The 22,910-nt window shown below is 41.2% G+C and overlaps 1 protein-coding gene across 1 annotated transcript in view; it reads right to left on the bottom strand.

Moving 5' to 3' along the window:
- The window catches only part of RBM26 (RNA binding motif protein 26), a gene marked incomplete in the record, with an annotated part of 247,005 nt that overhangs the window by 164,422 nt on the left and 59,673 nt on the right, over nucleotides 1–22,910 (bottom strand). The window contains 1 exon segment of the mRNA XM_053705484.1: nucleotides 22,293–22,553. Coding sequence (XP_053561459.1) covers nucleotides 22,293–22,553 — 261 coding nt within the window.

Below are 22,910 nucleotides of genomic sequence, written 5' to 3'. Positions count from 1 at the left end.
ACCAAGAATCAAGCGTTCAATCTCCATACCTTTAAATTTAAGGATTTCAGATCCTGATGGAAAAAAGGACCTTGTGACAGAAGGTCTGGTCTTAACGGAAGAGTCCATCCGGACAAGATCCGCATACCAAAACCTGTGAGGCCATGCTGGAGCTACCAGCAGAACAAACGAGCATTCCTTCAGAATCTTGGAGATTACTCTTGGAAGAAGAACTAGAGGCGGAAAGATATAGGCAGGATGATACTTCCAAGGAAGTGATAATGCATCCACTGCCTCCGCCTGAGGATCCCGGGATCTGGACAGATACCTGGGAAGTTTCTTGTTTAGATGGGACGCCATCAGATCTATTTCTGGAAGTTCCCACATTTGAACAATCTGAAGAAATACCTCTGGGTGAAGAGACCATTCGCCCGGATGCAACGTTTGGCGACTGAGATAATCCGCTTCCCAATTGTCTACACCTGGGATATGAACCGCAGAGATTAGACAGGAGCTGGATTCCGCCCAAACCAAAATTCGAGATACTTCTTTCATAGCCAGAGGACTGTGAGTCCCTCCTTGATGATTGATGTATGCCACAGTTGTGACATTGTCTGTCTGAAAACAAATGAACGATTCTCTCTTCAGAAGAGGCCAAAACTGAAGAGCTCTGAAAATTGCACGGAGTTCCAAGATATTGATAGGTAATCTCACCTCCTGAGATTCCCAAACTCCCTGTGCCGTCAGAGATCCCCACACAGCTCCCCAACCCGTGAGACTTGCATCTGTTGAAATTACAGTCCAGGTCGGAAGCACAAAAGAAGCCCCCTGAATTAAACGATGGTGATCTGTCCACCATGTTAGAGAGTGTCGAACAATCGGTTTTAAAGATATTGTTTGAGATATCTTCGTGTAATCCTTGCACCATTGCTTCAGCATACAGAGCTGAAGAGGTCGCATGTGAAAACGAGCAAAGGGGATCGCGTCCGATGCAGCAGTCATAAGACCTAGAATTTCCATGCATAAGGCTACCGAAGGGAATGATTGTGACTGAAGGTTTCGACAAGCTGCAATCAATTTTAGACTTCTCTTGTCTGTTAAAGACAGAGTCATGGACACTGAATCCATCTGGAAACCCAGAAAGGTTACCCTTGTCTGAGGAATCAAAGAACTTTTTGGTAAATTGATCCTCCAACCATGATCTTGAAGAAACAACACAAGTCGATTCGTATGAGATTCTGCTAAATGTAAAGACTGAGCAAGTACCAAGATATCGTCCAAATAAGGAAATACCACAATACCCTGTTCTCTGATTACAGACAGAAGGGCACCGAGAACCTTTGTAAAAATTCTTGGAGCTGTAGCTAGGCCAAACGGCAGAGCCACAAACTGGTAATGCTTGTCCAGAAAAGAGAATCTCAGGAACTGAAAATGATCTGGATGAATCGGAATATGCAGATATGCATCCTGTAAATCTATTGTGGACATATAATTCCCTTGCTGAACAAAAGGCAAGATAGTCCTTACAGTTACCATTTTGAACGTTGGTATCCTTACATAACGATTCAATATTTTTAGATCCAGAACTGGTCTGAAGGAATTCTCCTTCTTTGGTACAATGAAGAGATTTGAATAAAACCCCATCCCCTGTTCCTGAACTGGAACTGGCATAATTACTCCAGTCAACTCTAGATCTGAAACACATTTCAGAAATGCTTGAGCTTTTACTGGATTTACTGGGACACGGGAAAGAAAAAATCTCTTTGCAGGAGGTCTTATCTTGAAACCAATTCTGTACCCTTCTGAAACAATGTTCTGAATCCAAAGATTGTGAACAGAATTGATCCAAATTTCCTTGAAAAAACGTAACCTGCCCCCTACCAGCTGAGCTGGAATGAGGGCCGCACCTTCATGTGGACTTAGAAGCAGGCTTTACCTTTCTAGCTGGCTTGGATTTATTCCAGACTGGAGATGGTTTCCAAACTGAAACTGCTCCTGAGGATGAAGGATCAGGCTTTTGTTCTTTGTTAAAACGAAAGGAACGAAAACGATTATTAGCTCTGCTTTTACCTTTAGATTTTTTATCCTGTGGTAAAAAAGTTCCTTTCCCACCAGTAACAGTTGAAATGATGGAATCCAACTGAGAACCAAATAATTTGTTACCCTGGAAAGAAATAGAAAGTAAAGTTGATTTAGAAGCCATATCAGCATTCCAAGTTTTAAGCCATAAAGCTCTTCTAGCTAAAATAGCTAGAGACATAAACCTGACATCAACTCTGATAATATCAAAAATGGCATCACAGATAAAATTATTAGCATGCTGAAGAAGAATAATAATGTCATGAGAATCACGATGTGTTACTTGTTGTGCTAAAGTTTCCAACCAAAAAGTTGAAGCTGCAGCAACATCAGCCAAAGATATAGCAGGTCTAAGAAGATTACCTGAACACAGATAAGCTTTTCTTAGAAAGGACTCAATTTTCCTATCTAGAGGATCCTTAAATGAAGTACCATCTGACGTAGGAATAGTAGTACGTTTAGCAAGGGTAGAAATAGCCCCATCAACTTTAGAGATTTTGTCCCAAAATTCTAATCTGTCAGACGGCACAGGATATAAATGCTTAAAACGTTTAGAAGGAGTAAATGAATTACCCAATTTATCCCATTCTTTGGAAATTACTGCAGAAATAGCATTAGGAACAGGAAAAACTTCTGGAATAACCACAGGAGCTTTAAATACCTTATCTAAACGTTTAGAATTAGTATCAAGAGGACCAGAATCCTCTATTTCTAAAGCAATTAGAACTTCTTTAAGTAAAGAACGAATAAATTCCATTTGAAATAAATATGAAGATTTATCAGCATCAACCTCAGAGACAGAATCCTCTGAACCAGAGGAGTCATCAGAATCAGAATGATGATGTTCATTTAAAAATTCATCTGTAGGGAGAGAAGTTTTAAAAGATTTTTTACGTTTACTAGAAGGAGAAATAACAGACATAGCCTTCTTTATGGATTCAGAAACAAAATCTCTTATATCCAGAATCCTCTATATAAAGCAAAATTGATCAAATTCCTTAAATGACAGTTTCAGGAATGGGAAAAAATGCCAAAGAACAAGCTTCTAGCAACCAGAAGCAATAAAAAATGAGACTTAAATAATGTGGAGACAAAAGCGACGCCCATATTTTTTCGCGCCAAATAAGACGCCCACATTATTTGGCGCCTAAATGCTTTTTGGCGCCAAAAATGACGCCACATCCGGAACGCCGACATTTTTGGCGCGAAATAACGTCAAAAAATGATGCAACTTCCGGCGACACGTATGACGCCGGAAACGGAAATAGAATTTTTGCGCCAAAAAAGTCCGCGCCAAGAATGACGCAATAAAATGAAGCATTTTCAGCCCCCGCGAGCCTAACAGCCCACAGGGAAAAAGTCAAATTTTAAGGTAAGAAAAAATGGTCAAATCAAAATGCATTATCCCAAATATGAAACTGACTGTCTGAAAATAAGGAAAGTTGAACATTCTGAGTCAAGGCAAATAAATGTTTGAATACATATATTTAGAACTTTATAAACAAAGTGCCCAACCATAGCTTGGAGTGTCACAGAAAATAAGACTTACTTACCCCAGGACACTCATCTACATATAGCAGATAGCCAAACCAGTACTGAAACGAGAATCAGCAGAGGTAATGGTATATATAAGAGTATATCGTCGATCTGAAAAGGGAGGTAAGAGATGAATCTCTACGACCGATAACAGAGAACCTATGAAATAGACCCCGTAGAAGGAGATCACTGCATTCAAATAGGCAATACTCTCCTCACATCCCTCTGACATTCACTGCACGCTGAGAGGAAAACCGGGCTCCAACTTGCTGCGGAGCGCATATCAACGTAGAATCTAGCACAAACTTACTTCACCACCTCCATCGGAGGCAAAGTTTGTAAAACTGAATTGTGGGTGTGGTGAGGGGTGTATTTATAGGCATTTTGAGGTTTGGGAAACTTTGCCCCTCCTGGTAGGAATGTATATCCCATACGTCACTAGCTCATGGACTCTTGCTAATTACATGAAAGAAACTCTAAATTGGCCACTGGTAAAGGATACAACTTCTTGAACCTAGGAGGATTAAAAGAACAACCAGGCTTAGACCATGCTTTATTAATATAAGAAACAGCATCTGGAATAGAAAAAAAACCTCAGGAGCAACCTTAGGAGGTTTAAAAACAGAATGTAAATGCTTACTGGCTTTGTTACCAAGAGGACTAGACTCTTCAATACCCAAAGTAACCAGAACTTCCTTATATAATCAATCTTAAACAGATAGGAAGAATTGTCAATTTTAGAATCTGAATCAGGATCCTCTGAACCAGAGGAATCATCAGCAGAGGACATTTTAGTATGCTGTCAGTCAATACAAAGTTCATCAGAATAATGAGAAATTTTAAAAGACCTTTTACGTTTATTTGAAGGCGTAATAGCAGACGTAGCCTTATCTATAGCTGCAGCAATATAATTCTTTACATCTGCAGGAATATCAGGTATATTAGATGTTGAAGGAACAACAGACGATGTATTAGTACTAATAGAAACATTATCCGCATGCAAAAACTGAAATTATGCTTACCTGATAATTTTACTTTCTTCAGATGGAAAGAGTCCACAGCTGCATTCATTGGTTTTGGGAAATAAGAACCTGGCCACCGGGAGGAGGCAATGACACCCCAGCCAAAGGCTTAAATACTCCTCCCACTCCCCTCATCCCCCAGTCATTCTGCCGAGGAACAGTAGAAGAAATATCAGGGTGAAAAGGTGCCAGAAGAAAAAAATACAGACGTCCCATATAAAAAATAAGGGTGGTGAGCTGTGGACTCTTTCCATCTGAAGAAATTAAAATTATCAGGGAAGCATAATTTCAGTTTTTCTTCATAAATGGAAGGAGTCCACAGCTGCATTCATTACTTTTGGGAAAACAATACCCATGTCTGACTAAAGACCTAATGTAGGTCTGAAACGTTTGTTTTGTGGACCATGGCACAATAAAGGTCATTTTACTTTAAACTGCAAAGGCTGGAGCACCCTATCTTTTGGAGTTTCATTTGAAAGAGATAGGGTAAGGAAGAACCAAAAGGGAAAACAAAAGTCACAACAAATTACAAAAAAGGAAGCACTCCCAGAACAAGCTCAGCTCACAAAGACCCAAATGGGTCCAGACAAACAAGGGGAGGCAAAGCCCAGACCAGACAAAAGCCACAAGGTTTAGGACAGGGCATCAGAACAGAGAAATTTTTCCTCTCAACATAGTGCAAAAGCACCTAAAAAGACAACTGAAGACGGAGTCCTCAAAACGTCAGAACTTAGAATACAGAAGTGTTCAACATATAATACGTGTAGCAGACCCAGAAGAGGAAAACACCTGAGTCAAGAACATGCAGTCATCAGGATGTTACAAAGAAAATACTTGCTGAAAAGCAAAAAGCGGCCAAACAAGATATCAGATTGCAAAAAACTCAAAAACAGAGAGCATGCTCCAGTCAATCCAAGCCGCCAGACCGACACATAGGTCTCAAAAAGGGAGAAGCACAGAACCTCAACGAGGCCCACTGCACCACCTAAAAGGAACAAACCTCAAAACCTACTCCCAGCTGGGCTAGCCCAAGCGTCGGCAGGTCTGAAAAGAGGGGAACAAAAGGAACCCCCACACCAGCTCACAAAAGAGTGGAAGAATGGCCTCAACCACTCCAGAAGAGCTTGGGTGCCCACCCAAAATTCACAGCAACCGGAAGAACAAGGGCGATGACAGGTCCGAGCCCCCAATTGTTTAAGAACAAACAATATCCCAGAAACTCAAACACCCCGTCTGATATAAAAAAACAGACCCACAGGTAGATATCAATGCAATATCCAGAATAACCCGGATAACGAGAACACCTCGCAAGTCCGACCCCAAGAAGAGACCACCCCCTGCCGAGTCCAACACTCCAAAGGAGCTAAGGCATCTTGAACAAAGACACTAGAGCCCATAGGCATTCGAACCGCCACAAGACGTCCACAGCAAGGGGATACCTACCTCGAAGACAGAGTCACTCGAGCAAGGCTAGTCTCCAAATCGCCTCCAATACAAGTCAGACGATCACATGAACAAAAGGTGTGCGGAAGAACCCTAAGCAGACCCCAATGTCCTCAAAAAGGAACAACCATCTCCCGAAGGAAAACCAGGTCTCCAAAAAGGACAATGAAAGGAACAAGTCTAAAAGGACAAATTCCCAGAGCCTCAGAAAGGCCAAAATGCCCAAAACAGCAGTAAGAAGGCACCAAGCCCCCAATCCTCCCACGTGAGGAAGAACACTCTAGGTCCCGAGAGCATCGGAAGTCAAGAGGGTGACGCAGCGGAACTCCACTAACCCAGTCAAACAGCTTGAAGGCGAAATAATGACTGAAACATCCTTCTGCCTCACAGACTCGCAAGTCCTCTTTAGAATGTTTAGCTGAAAGTTGTAAAATGAAAACAAGAAAACACAAATAATAAAGTGAGCACTCAGTACCTCAACCGGCCCAGCCAGGCAGAACAGGAGCCACGTGTCTGAACAAGCCACGAGACAGAAGAACTGACCCAAGCAGGACCAGCCTGCAGACAGGGTCATAACTGTCAAGCTGCCTAAATCCTCCCCCAGAGGGGAAGAGAATAACAGTCAAACAAAGGACTAACGTGTCCCGTAACAAACTTCTGCAGAAGTAAACCGCGAGGATCGATCCCAGAAAAAATTCTGGAAGGAAACATATAATCAAAAAGAAAAAAGAAAATATAAGGCAACCCGTAGGTTAATCGCCCAAGAAGAAACAGGCCTACCTGCAGGATCAGCCAAACGGAACCCTGATATTCCAACAAAATTGGGAAGGATCTCAATAAACCGGCAATCAGTAGATTACGTCATCGCCTCATGTCTAATGAGGTGAGCCATTCGAAGAAGAATATTGCGGATTCCCGTATTCTTTAAGGATAGGGTTCTCTATTAACTCAAAAACCATGTCTGAGTTTTTTTTTTCCCTTTTTTTTTCTTCCTTCATTCTTTTTTTCCTTAGTATATTAGCATATAGGATTTTTTTCTTTTTTAGAAATATAACCCCTTTCCTTTTTGTTTTTCTTTAGTTTTAAAAAATATTAAACAACAATATCAATAAAGTAAAGTGCTGCAATCTCACCCCCAATACTATAAATATATATATATATATATATATATATATATATATATATATATATATATATATATATATATATATATATATATATATATATATATATAGTATATGGGAGTGTGCCAACAGCTACACAAAAAATCATGTCTGAGTAAAACGCGAAGGCGCTCTATTCTGTAACGAAAGGCACAACACAGCTACAGTTGCAGGGAACTGTATAGGCCAGCCCAAGGTCTGGAGACCCGGTACAATAGGGCACAAGCACAAATAAACGCCTGGACTTTGCAGACGCATAATCGCTAAAAATAAGTGAAAGTGAAAGCATGATGCAACCTCTGGGGGGGGGGGAAACAAGTCGCCCTGCAAGAAGGGAAAAACATTATCTGGGCTACCTGCATGTGTAGTAGCAGGGAACGGTAGGGAACTCGCCTCTCGGAGGACAGAACCCCCAGAGGCGGATGGCTCAGCACACCCTTGAATCCCCGAGCCCAAGGAACAAGGCGCTCTAATACTGCATATCGAACATAACTGATTGACCTGTGTCAACGGGGACAATTCACATTCTTCACACGTCAAAGAATCTGAAATTTTAACAGTCTCAGCATCAGAATCCTCCATAACTGGATAGAGAAGGTAATAATATGGACTATAAGAAAAACAAAATCTAAAAACGGCACCTGACACCCCCAATGGCTGGGGCACTCACCACCTTCTAAGAACCAGGCACTAGCAGACCAGAATTTTTCAGTCGCCACACGGTCAGGAATGCGTAAATGGAGAACCGGATCGTAAACACGCCCAGTCACAAGGTGAACCGTACAGTCCTAAAAAAGCACGCCCAACCATAAGGTTGCGTCACTTCCAAAGGCTTTTATGTTCTTAAGCCAAGAGCCAAATTAGCACTACACATAAGCAGATTGAATCACATAACAAACATGATTAAAATAAAAACCCTGTTCAATAATCCCCCTTAGGAGATATTAACCCTTGATTCCAAGATACCAAAGGAGCCTCACTAAGGCCCTATAGTTATACTTAATAAGTCCCGCAAGATAGCACCTTACAGGAAACAAATAAGTTACCGTACATTATGATGAAGTAAAATGAAACTATTTTACCGGAAATCTACGCCGTGGAACAGGAACACAGCCCTTCAAGTGTGACAAATAGTGGCAGCGCCTCCGCCTTGGACTTGAGAGAAGAAAGCAGGCAGTGAAGCGAAGTTAGACAACGCCGATTGCTTGTGGAGCTGTTAAAGGGACAGTCTAGTAAAAATTAAACTTTCATTCAGATAGGACATGTAATTTTAATCAACTTTCCAATTTACTTTTATAATCAAATTTGCTTTTTTCTCTTGCTATTGTTAGTTGAAACTAAACCTAGGTAGGCTCATATGCTAATTTCTAAGCCTTTGGGGCTGCCTAACATGCTTTTTAAAGTGTTTTTCACAACAAAAGACTTGACAGTTCACGTGGGCCATATAGAGAATACTGTGTTCAAGCACAAAAAGTTATTTAAGATTTAGCACAACACAATGCTAAATACAAGTCAATAGATAATAAACAATCACAGTCATGTCAGAAGGTTCTTAAATACAAGGTAATCACAGAGGTAAAAAGTATATTAATACAACTGTGTTGGTTATGCAAAACTGGGGAATGGGTAATAAAGGGATTATGTATCGTTTAAAACAATAAAAATTCTATTGTAGACTGTCCCTTGCATCTCCGGACTCTAACTTTCATCCAGGCCCTCACTGAGAGACTGATAAGATTACTTAAAACTCCCATCCCATGTCGAAGAGTACTACCCTCCATACGATAGGCAAAGAATGACTGGGGGATGAGGGGAGTGGGAGGAGTATTTAAGCCTTTGCCTCCTCCTGGGGGCCAGGTTCTTATTTCCCAAAAGTAATGAACGCAGCTGTGGACTCTTTCCATTTATGAAGAAAATCTTATGACGGATGCCACATAATTGGGCTGAAGAAATAAAATTAGTTAATTTACAACGGACACACTTAGCTTTGGTAGAACTGTGTTCAGGCAGCATGGTTTCTACAGCAACATGAGAGGCAGGATCAGACTGAGACATCTTGCAAAATGTAAAAAGAAAAAAACATTTAAACAAAATATCCAATTTCCTCATATAGCAGTTTCAGGAATGGGAAAAAATGTTTATGCTAAAGTAAGAAAAACAGAATTTATGTTTACCTGATAAATTTCTTTCTCCAACGGTGTGTCCGGTCCACGGCGTCATCCTTACTTGTGGGATATTCTCTTCCCCAACAGGAAATGGCAAAGAGCCCAGCAAAGCTGGTCACATGATCCCTCCTAGGCTCCGCCTACCCCAGTCATTCGACCGACGTTAAGGAGGAATATTTGCATAGGAGAAACCATATGGTACCGTGGTGACTGTAGTTAAAGAAAATAAAATATCAGACCTGATTAAAAAAACCAGGGCGGGCCGTGGACCGGACACACCGTTGGAGAAAGAAATTTATCTGGTAAACATAAATTCTGTTTTCTCCAACATAGGTGTGTCCGGTCCACGGCGTCATCCTTACTTGTGGGAACCAATACCAAAGCTTTAGGACACGGATGAAGGGAGGGAGCAAATCAGGTCACCTAAATGGAAGGCACCACGGCTTGCAAAACCTTTCTCCCAAAAATAGCCTCAGAAGAAGCAAAAGTATCAAACTTGTAAAATTCGGTAAAAGTGTGCAGTGAAGACCAAGTCGCTGCCCTACATATCTGATCAACAGAAGCCTCGTTCTTGAAGGCCCATGTGGAAGCCACAGCCCTAGTGGAATGAGCTGTGATTCTTTCGGGAGGCTGCCGTCCGGCAGTCTCGTAAGCCAATCTGATGATGCTTTTAATCCAAAAAGAGAGAGAGGTAGAAGTTGCTTTTTGACCTCTCCTTTTACCTGAATAAACAACAAACAAGGAAGATGTTTGTCTAAAATCCTTTGTAGCATCTAAATAGAATTTTAGAGCGCGAACAACATCCAAATTGTGCAACAAACGTTCCTTCTTTGAAACTGGTTTTGGACACAGAGAAGGTACGATAATCTCCTGGTTAATGTTTTTGTTAGAAACAACTTTTGGAAGAAAACCAGGTTTAGTACGTAAAACCACCTTATCTGCATGGAACACCAGATAAGGAGGAGAACACTGCAGAGCAGATAATTCTGAGACTCTTCTAGCAGAAGAAATCGCAACTAAAAACAAAACTTTCCAAGATAATAACTTAATATCAACGGAATGTAAGGGTTCAAACGGAACCCCCTGAAGAACCGAAAGAACTAAATTGAGACTCCAAGGAGGAGTCAAAGGTTTGTAAACAGGCTTGATTCTAACCAGAGCCTGAACAAAGGCTTGAACATCTGGCACAGCTGCCAGCTTTTTGTGAAGTAATACCGACAAGGCAGAAATCTGTCCCTTCAGGGAACTTGCCGATAATCCTTTTTCCAATCCTTCTTGAAGGAAGGATAGAATCCTAGGAATCTTAACCTTGTCCCAAGGGAATCCTTTAGATTCACACCAACAGATATATTTTTTCCAAATTTTGTGGTAAATCTTTCTAGTCACAGGCTTTCTGGCCTGAACCAGAGTATCGATCACAGAATCTGAGAATCCTCGCTTCGATAAAATCAAGCGTTCAATCTCCACGCAGTCAGCTGGAGTGAAACCAGATTCGGATGTTCGAACGGACCCTGAACAAGAAGGTCTCGTCTCAAAGGTAGCTTCCAAGGTGGAGCCGATGACATATTCACCAGATCTGCATACCAAGTCCTGCGTGGCCACGCAGGAGCTATCAAGATCACCGACGCCCTCTCCTGCTTGATCCTGGCTATCAGCCTGGGGATGAGAGGAAATGGCGGGAACACATAAGCTAGTTTGAAGGTCCAAGGTGCTACTAGTGCATCCACTAGAGCCGCCTTGGGATCCCTGGATCTGGCCCCGTAGCAAGGAACTTTGAAGTTCTGACGAGAGGCCATCAGATCCATGTCTGGAATGCCCCACAGGTGAGTGACTTGGGCAAAGATTTCCGGATGGAGTTCCCACTCCCCCGGATGCAATGTCTGACGACTCAGAAAATCCGCTTCCCAATTTTCCACTCCTGGGATGTGGATAGCAGACAGGTGGCAGGAGTGAGACTCCGCCCAAAGAATAATTTTGGTTACTTCTTCCATCGCTAGGGAACTCCTTGTTCCCCCCTGATGGTTGATGTACGCAACAGTCGTCATGTTGTCTGATTGAAACCGAATGAACCTGGTCCTCGCAAGCTGGGGCCAGGCCTGGAGCGCATTGAATATCGCTCTCAGTTCCAGAATATTTATCGGTAGAAGAGATTCTTCCCGAGACCAAAGACCCTGAGCTTTCAGGGATCCCCAGACCGCGCCCCAGCCTATCAGACTGGCGTCGGTCGTGACAATGACCCACTCTGGTCTGTGGAACATCATCCCTTGAGACAGATTGTCCAGGGACAGCCACCAACGGAGTGAGTCTCTGGTCCTCTGATTTACTTGTATCTTCGGAGACAAGTCTGTATAGTCCCCATTCCACTGACTGAGCATGCACAGTTGTAATGGTCTTAGATGAATGCGCGCAAAAGGAACTATGTCCATCGCCGCCACCATCAACCCGATCACTTCCATGCACTGAGCTATGGAAGGAAGAGGAACGGAATGAAGTATCCGACAAGAGTCCAGAAGCTTTGTTTTTCTGGCCTCTGTTAGAAAGATCCTCATTTCTAAGGAGTCTATAATTGTTCCCAAGAAGGGAACCCTTGTTGACGGGGATAGAGAACTCTTTTCCACGTTCACTTTCCAGCCGTGAGATCTGAGAAAGGCCAGGACAATGTCCGTGTGAGCCTTTGCTTGAGGAAGGGACGACGCTTGAATCAGAATGTCGTCCAGGTAAGGTACTACTGCAATGCCCCTTGGTCTTAGCACCGCTAGAAGGGACCCTAGTACCTTTGTGAAAATCCTTGGAGCAGTGGCTAATCCGAAAGGAAGCGCCACGAACTGGTAATGTTTGTCCAGGAATGCAAACCTTAGGAACCGATGATGTTCCTTGTGGATAGGAATATGTAGATACGCATCCTTTAAATCCACCGTGGTCATGAATTGACCTTCCTGGATGGAAGGAAGGATAGTTCGAATGGTTTCCATCTTGAACGATGGGACCTTGAGAAATTTGTTTAAGATCTTGAGATCTAGGATTGGTCTGAACGTTCCCTCTTTTTTGGGAACTATGAACAGATTGGAGTAGAACCCCATCCCTTGTTCTCTTAATGGAACAGGATGAATCACTCCCATTTTTAACAGGTCTTCTACACAATGTAAGAACGCCTGTCTTTTTATGTGGTCTGAAGACAACTGCGACCTGTGGAACCTCCCCCTTGGGGGAAGTCCCTTGAATTCCAGAAGATAACCCTGGGAGACTATTTCTAGCGCCCAAGGATCCAGAACATCTCTTGCCCAAGCCTGAGCGAAGAGAGAGAGTCTGCCCCCCACCAGATCCGGTCCCGGATCGGGGGCCAATATTTCATGCTGTCTTGGTAGCAGTGGCAGGTTTCTTGGCCTGCTTTCCCTTGTTCCAGCCTTGCATTGGTCTCCAAGCTGGCTTGGCCTGAGAAGTATTACCCTCTTGCTTAGAGGACGTAGCACCTTGGGCTGGTCCGTTTTTACGAAAGGGACGAAAATTAGGTCTATTTTTTGCCTTGAAAGGCCGATCCTGAGGAAGGGCGTGGCCCTTACCCCCAGTGATATCAGAGATAATCTCTTTCAAGTCAGGACCAAACAACGTTTTCCCCTTGAAAGGAATGTTTAGTAGCTTGTTCTTGGAAGACGCATCAGCCGACCAAGATTTCAACCAAAGCGCTCTGCGCGCCACAATAGCAAACCCAGAGTTCTTAGCCGCTAACTTAGCCAATTGCAAAGAGGCGTCTAGAGTGAAAGAATTAGCCAATTTGAGAGCATTGATTCTGTCCATAATCTCCTCATAAGGAGGAGAGTCACTATCGAGCACCTTAAGCAGTTCATCAAACCAGAAATATGCGGCAGTAGTGACAGGGACAATGCATGAAATGGGTTGTAGAAGGTAACCCTGCTGAACAAACATCTTTTTAAGCAAACCTTCTAATTTTTTATCCATAGGATCTTTGAAAGCACAACTATCCTCTATGGGAATAGTGGTGCGTTTGTTTAAAGTAGAAACCGCTCCCTCGACCTTGGGGACTGACTGCCATAAGTCCTTTCTAGGGTCGACCATAGGAAACAATTTTTTAAATATGGGGGGAGGGACGAAAGGAATACCGGGCCTTTCCCATTCTTTATTAACAATGTCCGCCACCCGCTTGGGTATAGGAAAAGCTTCTGGGAGCCCCGGCACCTCTAAGAACTTGTCCATTTTACATAGTTTCTCTGGGATGACTAAATTTTCACAATCATCCAGAGTGGATAATACCTCCTTAAGCAAAATGCGGAGATGTTCCAATTTAAATTTAAATGTAATCACATCAGATTCAGCCTGCTGAGAAATGTTCCCTAATTCAGTAATTTCTCCCTCAGACAAAACCTCCCTGGCCCCCTCAGATTGGGTTAGGGGCCCTTCAGAGATATTAATATCAGCGTCGTCATGCTCTTCAGTAACTAAAACAGAGCAGCCACGCTTACGCTGACAAGGGTTCATTTTGGCTAAAATGTTTTTGACAGAATTATCCATTACAGCCGTTAATTGTTGCATAGTAAGGAGTATTGGCGCGCTAGATGTACTAGGGGCCTCCTGAGTGGGCAAGACTCGTGTAGACGAAGGAGGGAATGATGCAGTACCATGCTTACTCCCCTCACTTGAGGAATCATCTTGGGCATCATTGTCATTATCACATAAATCACATTTATTTAAATGAATAGGAATTCTGGCTTCCCCACATTCAGAACACAGTCTATCTGGTAGCTCAGACATGTTAAACAGGCATAAACTTGATCAGAAAGTACAAAAAACGTTTTAAAATAAAACCGTTACTGTCACTTTAAATTTTAAACTGAACACACTTTATTACTGCAATTGCGAAAAAACATGAAGGAATTGTTCAAAATTCACCAAATTTTCACCACAGCGTCTTAAAGCTTTGAAAGTATTGCACACCAATTTTGGAAGCTTTAACCCTTAAAATAACGGAACCGGAGCCGTTTTAAGCTTTAAACCCCTTTACAGTCCCTGGTATCTGCTTTGCTGAGACCCAACCAAACCCAAAGGGGAATACGATACCAAATGACGCCTTCAGAAGTCTTTTATAAGTATCAGAGCTCCTCTCACATGCGACTGCATGCCATGCCTCTCAAAAACAAGTGCGCAACACCAGCGCGAAAATGAGACTCTGCCTATGCTTTGGGAAAGCCCCTAAAGAATAAGGTGTCTAAAACAGTGCCTGCCGATATTATTATATCAAAATACCCAGATAAAATGATTCCTCAAGGCTAAATATGTGTTAATAATCAATCGATTTAGCCCAGAAAAAGTCTACAGTTTAAATAAGCCCTTGTGAAGCCCTTATTTACAATCGTAATAAACATGGCTTACCGGATCCCATAGGGAAAATGACAGCTTCCAGCATTACATCGTCTTGTTAGAATGTGTCATACCTCAAGCAGTAAGAGACTGCACTCTGTTCCCCCAACTGAAGTTAATTGCTCTCAACAGTCCTGTGTGGAACAGCCATGGATTTTAGTTACGGTTGCTAAAATCATTTTCCTCATACAAACAGAATTCTTCATCTCTTTTCTGTTTCTGAGTAAATAGTACGTACCAGCACTATTTGAAAATAACAAACTCTTGATTGAATAATGAAAAACTACAGTTAAACACTAAAAAACTCTAAGCCATCTCCGTGGAGATGTTGCCTGTACAACGGCAAAGAGAATGACTGGGGTAGGCGGAGCCTAGGAGGGATCATGTGACCAGCTTTGCTGGGCTCTTTGCCATTTCCTGTTGGGGAAGAGAATATCCCAAAAGTAAGGATGACGCCGTGGACCGGACACACCTATGTTGGAGAAATAAGCATCATAGCTCTTAAAAATATGAAGAGAACCAGAAGCATTAAAGGAAGAGGGGTAATATACAAAAACTTTTTGGCGCCAAGTACGACACAAAAGTAAAAAAAAAAATTTGCCGCCAAAGCTAACATCAGGAAATGACACAACAAGCTTCGCGCCACAACGACTTGCGTCAACAAAGACGCAGGAAATGACTAAACTTGCGTCAAGAATGACGCCTCGCGAGCCTTATTTGCCCCCGAAAATTTTGGAACACAAAGTCAAATTGAAAGAACTGGAACCCCAGGTAATAAAAAAAATAAAAAATCTTCCCAAACAAATTCCATACTGAAACTGATAGTCTGCAGAAAATATACATAGACCTGACTCTTGGCAAATATAAGTAAATATATATATTAAAAACTTTATAACATAAAGCACCAAACATAGCTGAGAAAGTGTCTTAAAAAATTATACATACTTACCAGAAGACACCCATCCACATATAGCAGGCAGACAGCCAAACCAGTACTGAAAAATATCAGCAGAGGTAATGGTATAGGAGTATAACGTCGATCTGAAAAAGGAGGATGAACCCCTGCGACCGATTACAGTGAGCCTTTGAAAGGATTTCCCATGGGTGAAACCACTAAATCAACAGGCAATACTCCCTTCACATCCCTCTGACAAACTCTGTACTCAGAGGAATTGGGATTCAGAATTCTTAGAAGTGCCTTATCCCCGAAGAAATCAAGCACAACTTACTTCACCACCTCCATAGGAGGCAAGGTTTGTAAAACTGAGGTATGTGTGTGGTGGGAGGTGTATTTATAGGCATTTTGAGGTTTGGGACACTATATCCCATACGTCACTAGGTCATGGACTCTTGCCACTTACATGAAAGCAAATTTTTATTTTGAAATTGGTGTTCCCTATCACATAACACCTCAAAGGGCCATTATAATCAAAAAAACATAATTTATGTAAGAACTTACCTGATAAATTCATTTCTTTCATATTAGCAAGAGTCCATGAGCTAGTGACGTATGGGATATACATTCCTACCAGGAGGGGCAAAGTTTCCCAAACCTCAAAATGCCTATAAATACACCCCTCACCACACCCACAATTCAGTTTAACGAATAGCCAAGAAGTGGGGTGATAAGAAAAAAGTGCGAAAGCATATAAAATAAGGAATTGGAATAATTGTGCTTTATACAAAATCATAACCACCACAAAAAAAGGGCGGGCCTCATGGACTCTTGCTAATATGAAAGAAATGAATTTATCAGGTAAGTTCTTACATAAATTATGTTTTCTTTCATGTAATTAGCAAGAGTCCATGAGCTAGTGACGTATGGGATAATGACTACCACTAGAGAGGGAGGGATAAAATAAAGACAGCCAATTCCTGCTGGAAATAATCCACACCCAAAATAAAGTTTAACGAAAAACATAAGCAGAAGATTCAAACTGAAACCGCTGCCTGAAGTACTTTTCTACCAAAAACTGCTTCAGAAGAAGAAAATACATCAAAATGGTAGAATTTAGTAAAAGTATGCAAAGAGGACCAAGTTGCTGCTTTGCAGATCTGGTCAACCGAAGCTTTATTCCTAAACGCCCAGGAAGTAGAAACTGACCTAGTAGAATGAGCTGTAATCCTATGAGACGGAGTTTTACCCGACTCAACATAGGCAAGATGAATTAAAGATTTCAACCAAGATGCCAAAGAAATGGCAGAAGCTTTCTGGCCTTTTCTAGAACCGGAAAAGATAACAAATAGACTAGAAGTCTTACGGAAAGATTTCGTAGCTTCAACATAATATTTCAAAGCTCTAACAACATCCAAAGAATGCAACGATTTCTCCTTAGAATTCTTAGGATTAGGACATAATGAAGGAACCACAATTTCCCTACTAATGTTGTTGGAATTCACAACTTTAGGTAAAAATTCAAAAGAAGTTCGCAACACCGCCTTATCCTGATGAAAAATCAGAAAAGGAGACTCACAAGAAAGAGCAGATAATTCAGAAACTCTTCTGGCAGAAGAGATGGCCAAAAGGAACAAAACTTTCCAAGAAAGTAATTTAATGTCCAATGAATGCATAGGTTCAAACGGAGAAGCTTGAAGAGCTCCCAGAACCAAATTCAAACTCCAAGGAGGAGAAATTGACTTAATGACAGGTTTTATACGTACCAAAGCTTGTACAAAACAATGAATATCAGGAAGAATAGCAATCTTTCTATGAAAAAGAACTGAAAGAGCAGAGATTTGTCCTTTCAAAGAACTTGCGGACAAACCCTTATCTAAACCATCCTGAAGAAACTGTAAAATTCTCGGTATTCTAAAAGAATGCCAAGAAAAATGATGAGAAAGACACCAAGAAATATAAGTCTTCCAGACTCTATAATATATCTCTCGAGATACAGATTTACGAGCCTGTAACATAGTATTAATGACAGAGACAGAGAAACCTCTTTGACCAAGAATCAAGCGTTCAATCTCCATACCTTTAAATTTAAGGATTTCAGATCCTGATGGAAAAAGGGACCTTGTGACAGAAGGTCTGGTCTTAACGGAAGAGTCCACGGTTGGCAAGAGGCCATCCGGACAAGATCCGCATACCAAAACCTGTGAGGCCATGCCGGAGCTACCAGCAGAACAAACGAGCATTCCTTCAGAATCTTGGAGATTACTCTTGGAAGAAGAACTAGAGGCGGAAAGATATAGGCAGGATGATACTTCCAAGGAAGTGATAATGCATCCACTGCCTCCGCCTGAGGATCCCGGGATCTGGACAGATACCTGGGAAGTTTCTTGTTTAGATGGGACGCCATCAGATCTATTTCTGGAAGTTCCCACATTTGAACAATCTGAAGAAATACCTCTGGGTGAAGAGACCATTCGCCCGGATGCAACGTTTGGCGACTGAGATAATCCGCTTCCCAATTGTCTATACCTGGGATATGAACCGCAGAGATTAGACAGGAGCTGGATTCCGCCCAAACCAAAATTCGAGATACTTCTTTCATAGCCAGAGGACTGTGAGTCCCTCCTTGATGATTGATGTATGCCACAGTTGTGACATTGTCTGTCTGAAAACAAATGAACGATTCTCTCTTCAGAAGAGGCCAAAACTGAAGAGCTCTGAAAATTGCACGGAGTTCCAAAATATTGATCGGAAATCTCACCTCCTGAGATTCCCAAACTCCTTGTGCTGTCAGAGATCCCCACACAGCTCCCCAACCCGAGAGACTTGCATCTGTTGAAATTACAGTCCAGGTCGGAAGCACAAAAGAAGCCCCCTGAATTAAACGATGGTGATCTGTCCACCATGTTAGAGAGTGTCGAACAATCGGTTTTAAAGATATTGTTTGAGATATCTTCGTGTAATCCTTGCACCATTGCTTCAGCATACAGAGCTGAAGAGGTCGCATGTGAAAACGAGCAAAGGGGATCGCGTCCGATGCAGCAGTCATAAGACCTAGAATTTCCATGCATAAGGCTACCGAAGGGAATGATTGTGACTGAAGGTTTCGACAAGCTGCAATCAATTTTAGACGTCTCTTGTCTGTTAAAGACAGAGTCATGGACACTGAATCCATCTGGAAACCCAGAAAGGTTACCCTTGTCTGAGGAATCAAAGAACTTTTTGGTAAATTGATCCTCCAACCATGATCTTGAAGAAACAACACAAGTCGATTCGTATGAGATTCTGCTAAATGTAAAGACTGAGCAAGTACCAAGATATCGTCCAAATAAGGAAATACCACAATACCCTGTTCTCTGATTACAGACAGAAGGGCACCGAGAACCTTTGTAAAAATTCTTGGAGCTGTAGCTAGGCCAAACGGCAGAGCCACAAACTGGTAATGCTTGTCCAGAAAAGAGAATCTCAGGAACTGATAATGATCTGGATGAATCGGAATATGCAGATATGCATCCTGTAAATCTATTGTGGACATATAATTCCCTTGCTGAACAAAAGGCAAGATAGTCCTTACAGTTACCATTTTGAACGTTGGTATTCGTACATAACGATTCAATATTTTTAGATCCAGAACTGGTCTGAAGGAGTTCTCCTTCTTTGGTACAATGAAGAGATTTGAATAAAACCCCATCCCCTGTTCCTGAACTGGAACTGGCATAATTACTCCAGTCAACTCTAGATCTGAAACACATTTCAGAAATGCTTGAGCTTTTACTGGATTTACTGGGACACGGGAAAGAAAAAATCTCTTTGCAGGAGGTCTCATCTTGAAACCAATCCTGTACCCTTCCGAAACAATGTTCTGAATCCAAAGATTGTGAACAGAATTGATCCAAATTTCTTTGAAAAAACGTAACCTGCCCCCTACCAGTTGAGCTGGAATGAGGGCCGCACCTTCATGTGGACTTAGAAGCAGGCTTTGCCTTTCTAGCTGGCTTGGATTTATTCCAGACTGGAGATGGTTTCCAAACTGAAACTGCTCCTGAGGATGAAGGATCAGGCTTTTGTTCTTTGTTGAAACGAAAGGAACGAAAACGATTATTAGCCCTACTTTTACCTTTAGATTTTTTATCCTGTGGTAAAAAAGTTCCTTTCCCACCAGTAACAGTTGAAATGATGGAATCCAACTGAGAACCAAATAATTTGTTACCCTGGAAAGAAATAGAAAGTAAAGTTGATTTAGAAGCCATATCAGCATTCCAAGTTTTAAGCCATAAAGCTCTTCTAGCTAAAATAGCTAGAGACATAAACCTGACATCAACTCTGATAATATCAAAAATGGCATCACAGATAAAATTATTAGCATGCTGTAGAAGAATAATAATATCATGAGAATCACGATGTGTTACTTGTTGCGCTAAAGTTTCCAACCAAAAAGTTGAAGCTGCAGCAACATCAGCCAAAGATATAGCAGGTCTAAGAAGATTACCTGAACACAGATAAGCTTTTCTTAGAAAGGACTCAATTTTCCTATCTAGAGGATCCTTAAACGAAGTACCATCTGACGTAGGAATAGTAGTACGTTTAGCAAGGGTAGAAATAGCCCCATCAACTTTAGGGATTTTGTCCCAAAATTCCAATCTGTCAGACGGCACAGGATATAAATGCTTAAAACGTTTAGAAGGAGTAAATGAATTACCCAATTTATCCCATTCTTTGGAAATTACTGCAGAAATAGCATTAGGAACAGGAAAAACTTCTGGAATAACCACAGGAGCTTTAAATACCTTATCCAAACGTTTAGAATTAGTATCAGGAGGACCAGAATCCTCTATTTCTAAAGCAATTAGTACTTCTTTAAGTAAAGAACGAATAAATTCCATTTTAAATAAATATGAAGATTTATCAGCATCAACCTCAGAGACAGAATCCTCTGAACCAGAGGAGTCATCAGAATGATGATGTTCATTTAAAAATTCATCTGTAGGGAGAGAAGTTTTAAAAGATTTTTTACGTTTACTAGAAGGAGAAATAACAGACATAGCCTTCTTTATGGATTCAGAAACAAAATCTCTTATATTATCAGGAACATTCTGCACCTTAGATGTTGAAGGAACTGCAACAGGCAATGGTACTTTACTAAAGGAAATATTATCTGCTTTAACAAGTTTGTCATGACAATCAATACAAACAACAGCTGGAGAAATGGCTACCAAAAGTTTACAGCAGATGCACTTAGCTTTGGTAGATTCAGCACTTGACAGCGATTTTCCTGTAGTATCTTCTGACTCAGATGCAACGTGAGACATCTTGCAATATGTAAGAGAAAAAACAACATATATATAAAGCAAAATTGATCAAATTCCTTAAATGACAGTTTCAGGAATGGGAAAAAATGCCAAGAACAAGCCTCTAGCAACCAGAAGCAATAAAAAATGAGACTTAAATAATTGAGGAGACTAAAGCGACGCCCATATTATTTGGCGGCTAAATGCTTTTGGCGCCAAAATGACGCCATATCCGGAACGCCGACATTTTTGGCGCGAAATAACGTCATAAAATGACGTAACTTCCGGCGACACGTATGACGCCGGAAACGGAAATAGAATTTTGCGCCAAAAAAGTCCGCGCCAAAAATGACGTAATAAAATGAGGCATTTTCAGCCCCCGCGAGCCTAATAGCCCACCGGGAAGAGTCAAATTTTTGAAGGTAAGAAAAAATGAATAAATCAAAAAATGCATTATCCCAAATATGAAACTGACTGTCTGAAAATAAGGAAAGTTGAACATTCTGAGTCAAGGCAAATAAATGTTTGAATACATATATTTAGAACTTTATAAACAAAGTGCCCAACCATAGCTTGGAGTGTCACAGAAAATAAGACTTACTTACCCCAGGACACTCATCTACATATAGCAGATAGCCAAACCAGTACTGAAACGAGAATCAGCAGAGGTAATGGAATATATATAAGAGTATATCGTCGATCTGAAAAGGGAGGTAAGAGATGAATCTCTACGACCGATAACAGAGAACCTATGAAATAGACCCCGTAGAAGGAGATCACTGCATTCAAATAGGCAATACTCTTCTCACATCCCTCTGACATTCACTGCACGCTGAGAGGAAAACCGGGCTCCAACTTGCTGCGGAGCGCATATCAACGTAGAATCTAGCACAAACTTACTTCACCACCTCCATCGGAGGCAAAGTTTGTAAAAACTGAATTGTGGGTGTGGTGAGGGGTGTATTTATAGGCATTTTGAGGTTTGGGAAACTTTGCCCCTCCTGGTAGGAATGTATATCCCATACGTCACTAGCTCATGGACTCTTGCTAATTACATGAAAGAAATGACATGCTCCAATACGTTAGAAACACAGCTTAGTCATGCGACTAGTGCTGTTGATTGGATCAGGGGCAGTTCCTGCATGTAATTTTTTTTACTATAAAGGCTCTAATTTTAAACATTAAGCTCACTGCTAGCATGGTTTGGGAACAAAAATCTGTGAGACTGAATGATCTGTAACAATTAAGGAATATGAAAAATAAAACAATTACCAAATTTAAGCTCATTTTACAAATTAACTAAGTAATTTAACACAACAAAAAATATTTAATGCAACTGTTAAACACACCATCATAATCTCTGCACCGCTTCTTAGGCATTGGAGGTCTGCCGTAAGTGTTATGGTCCACTTGATCTTCATGAAATTCTGGCCAGTTTTCAGCTGTATTATTTCCGTGATGTGATGGTGCAATAACTGTAATAGTGCTGCTTAGAGTGGGAACAGGAAAATGAGCAGATCCAATGTGGGGCACTGAAGAACCTGTAGGGTAATTGTTATCTAATGGCTCGACTCTATCAAGGTCATACTTTGGCTTAACAGAATCTCGATCTGCAAAATTAGTAGAGGGTAAAAAGGATTAACACAATATACAATTAAAGTTTATAAAAAGATATATTGATAGATAGAGATATATTTTTTATACATACATTTCACTCTATACTAAAACTATGACCATGGCTAACCTTGTTTTCTGTGGACTAAAGTCCAGATTGGCTTCTCTTAATAACGAAAATGATGGCTGGAGTATGGGTAATGAAAAATAATTGCAGTAAAATAGATATTAATTTATTCTTAAAACGTTAACCCAGGTGTTTACCTGTCCCTTTAATGGAAAACTTTAAAGATTAAAAGAACCATGCATATATGTTAAATGGCACTCCCCAATAATACTTTAAGATAGTAAGT

This window comes from Bombina bombina, chromosome 3 (assembly GCF_027579735.1).
Source record: "Bombina bombina isolate aBomBom1 chromosome 3, aBomBom1.pri, whole genome shotgun sequence".
Classification (NCBI taxonomy): domain Eukaryota; kingdom Metazoa; phylum Chordata; class Amphibia; order Anura; family Bombinatoridae; genus Bombina; species Bombina bombina.
Note: the sequence above shows the minus strand (reverse complement) of the source record. Positions and strands in the feature narration are given on the sequence as shown.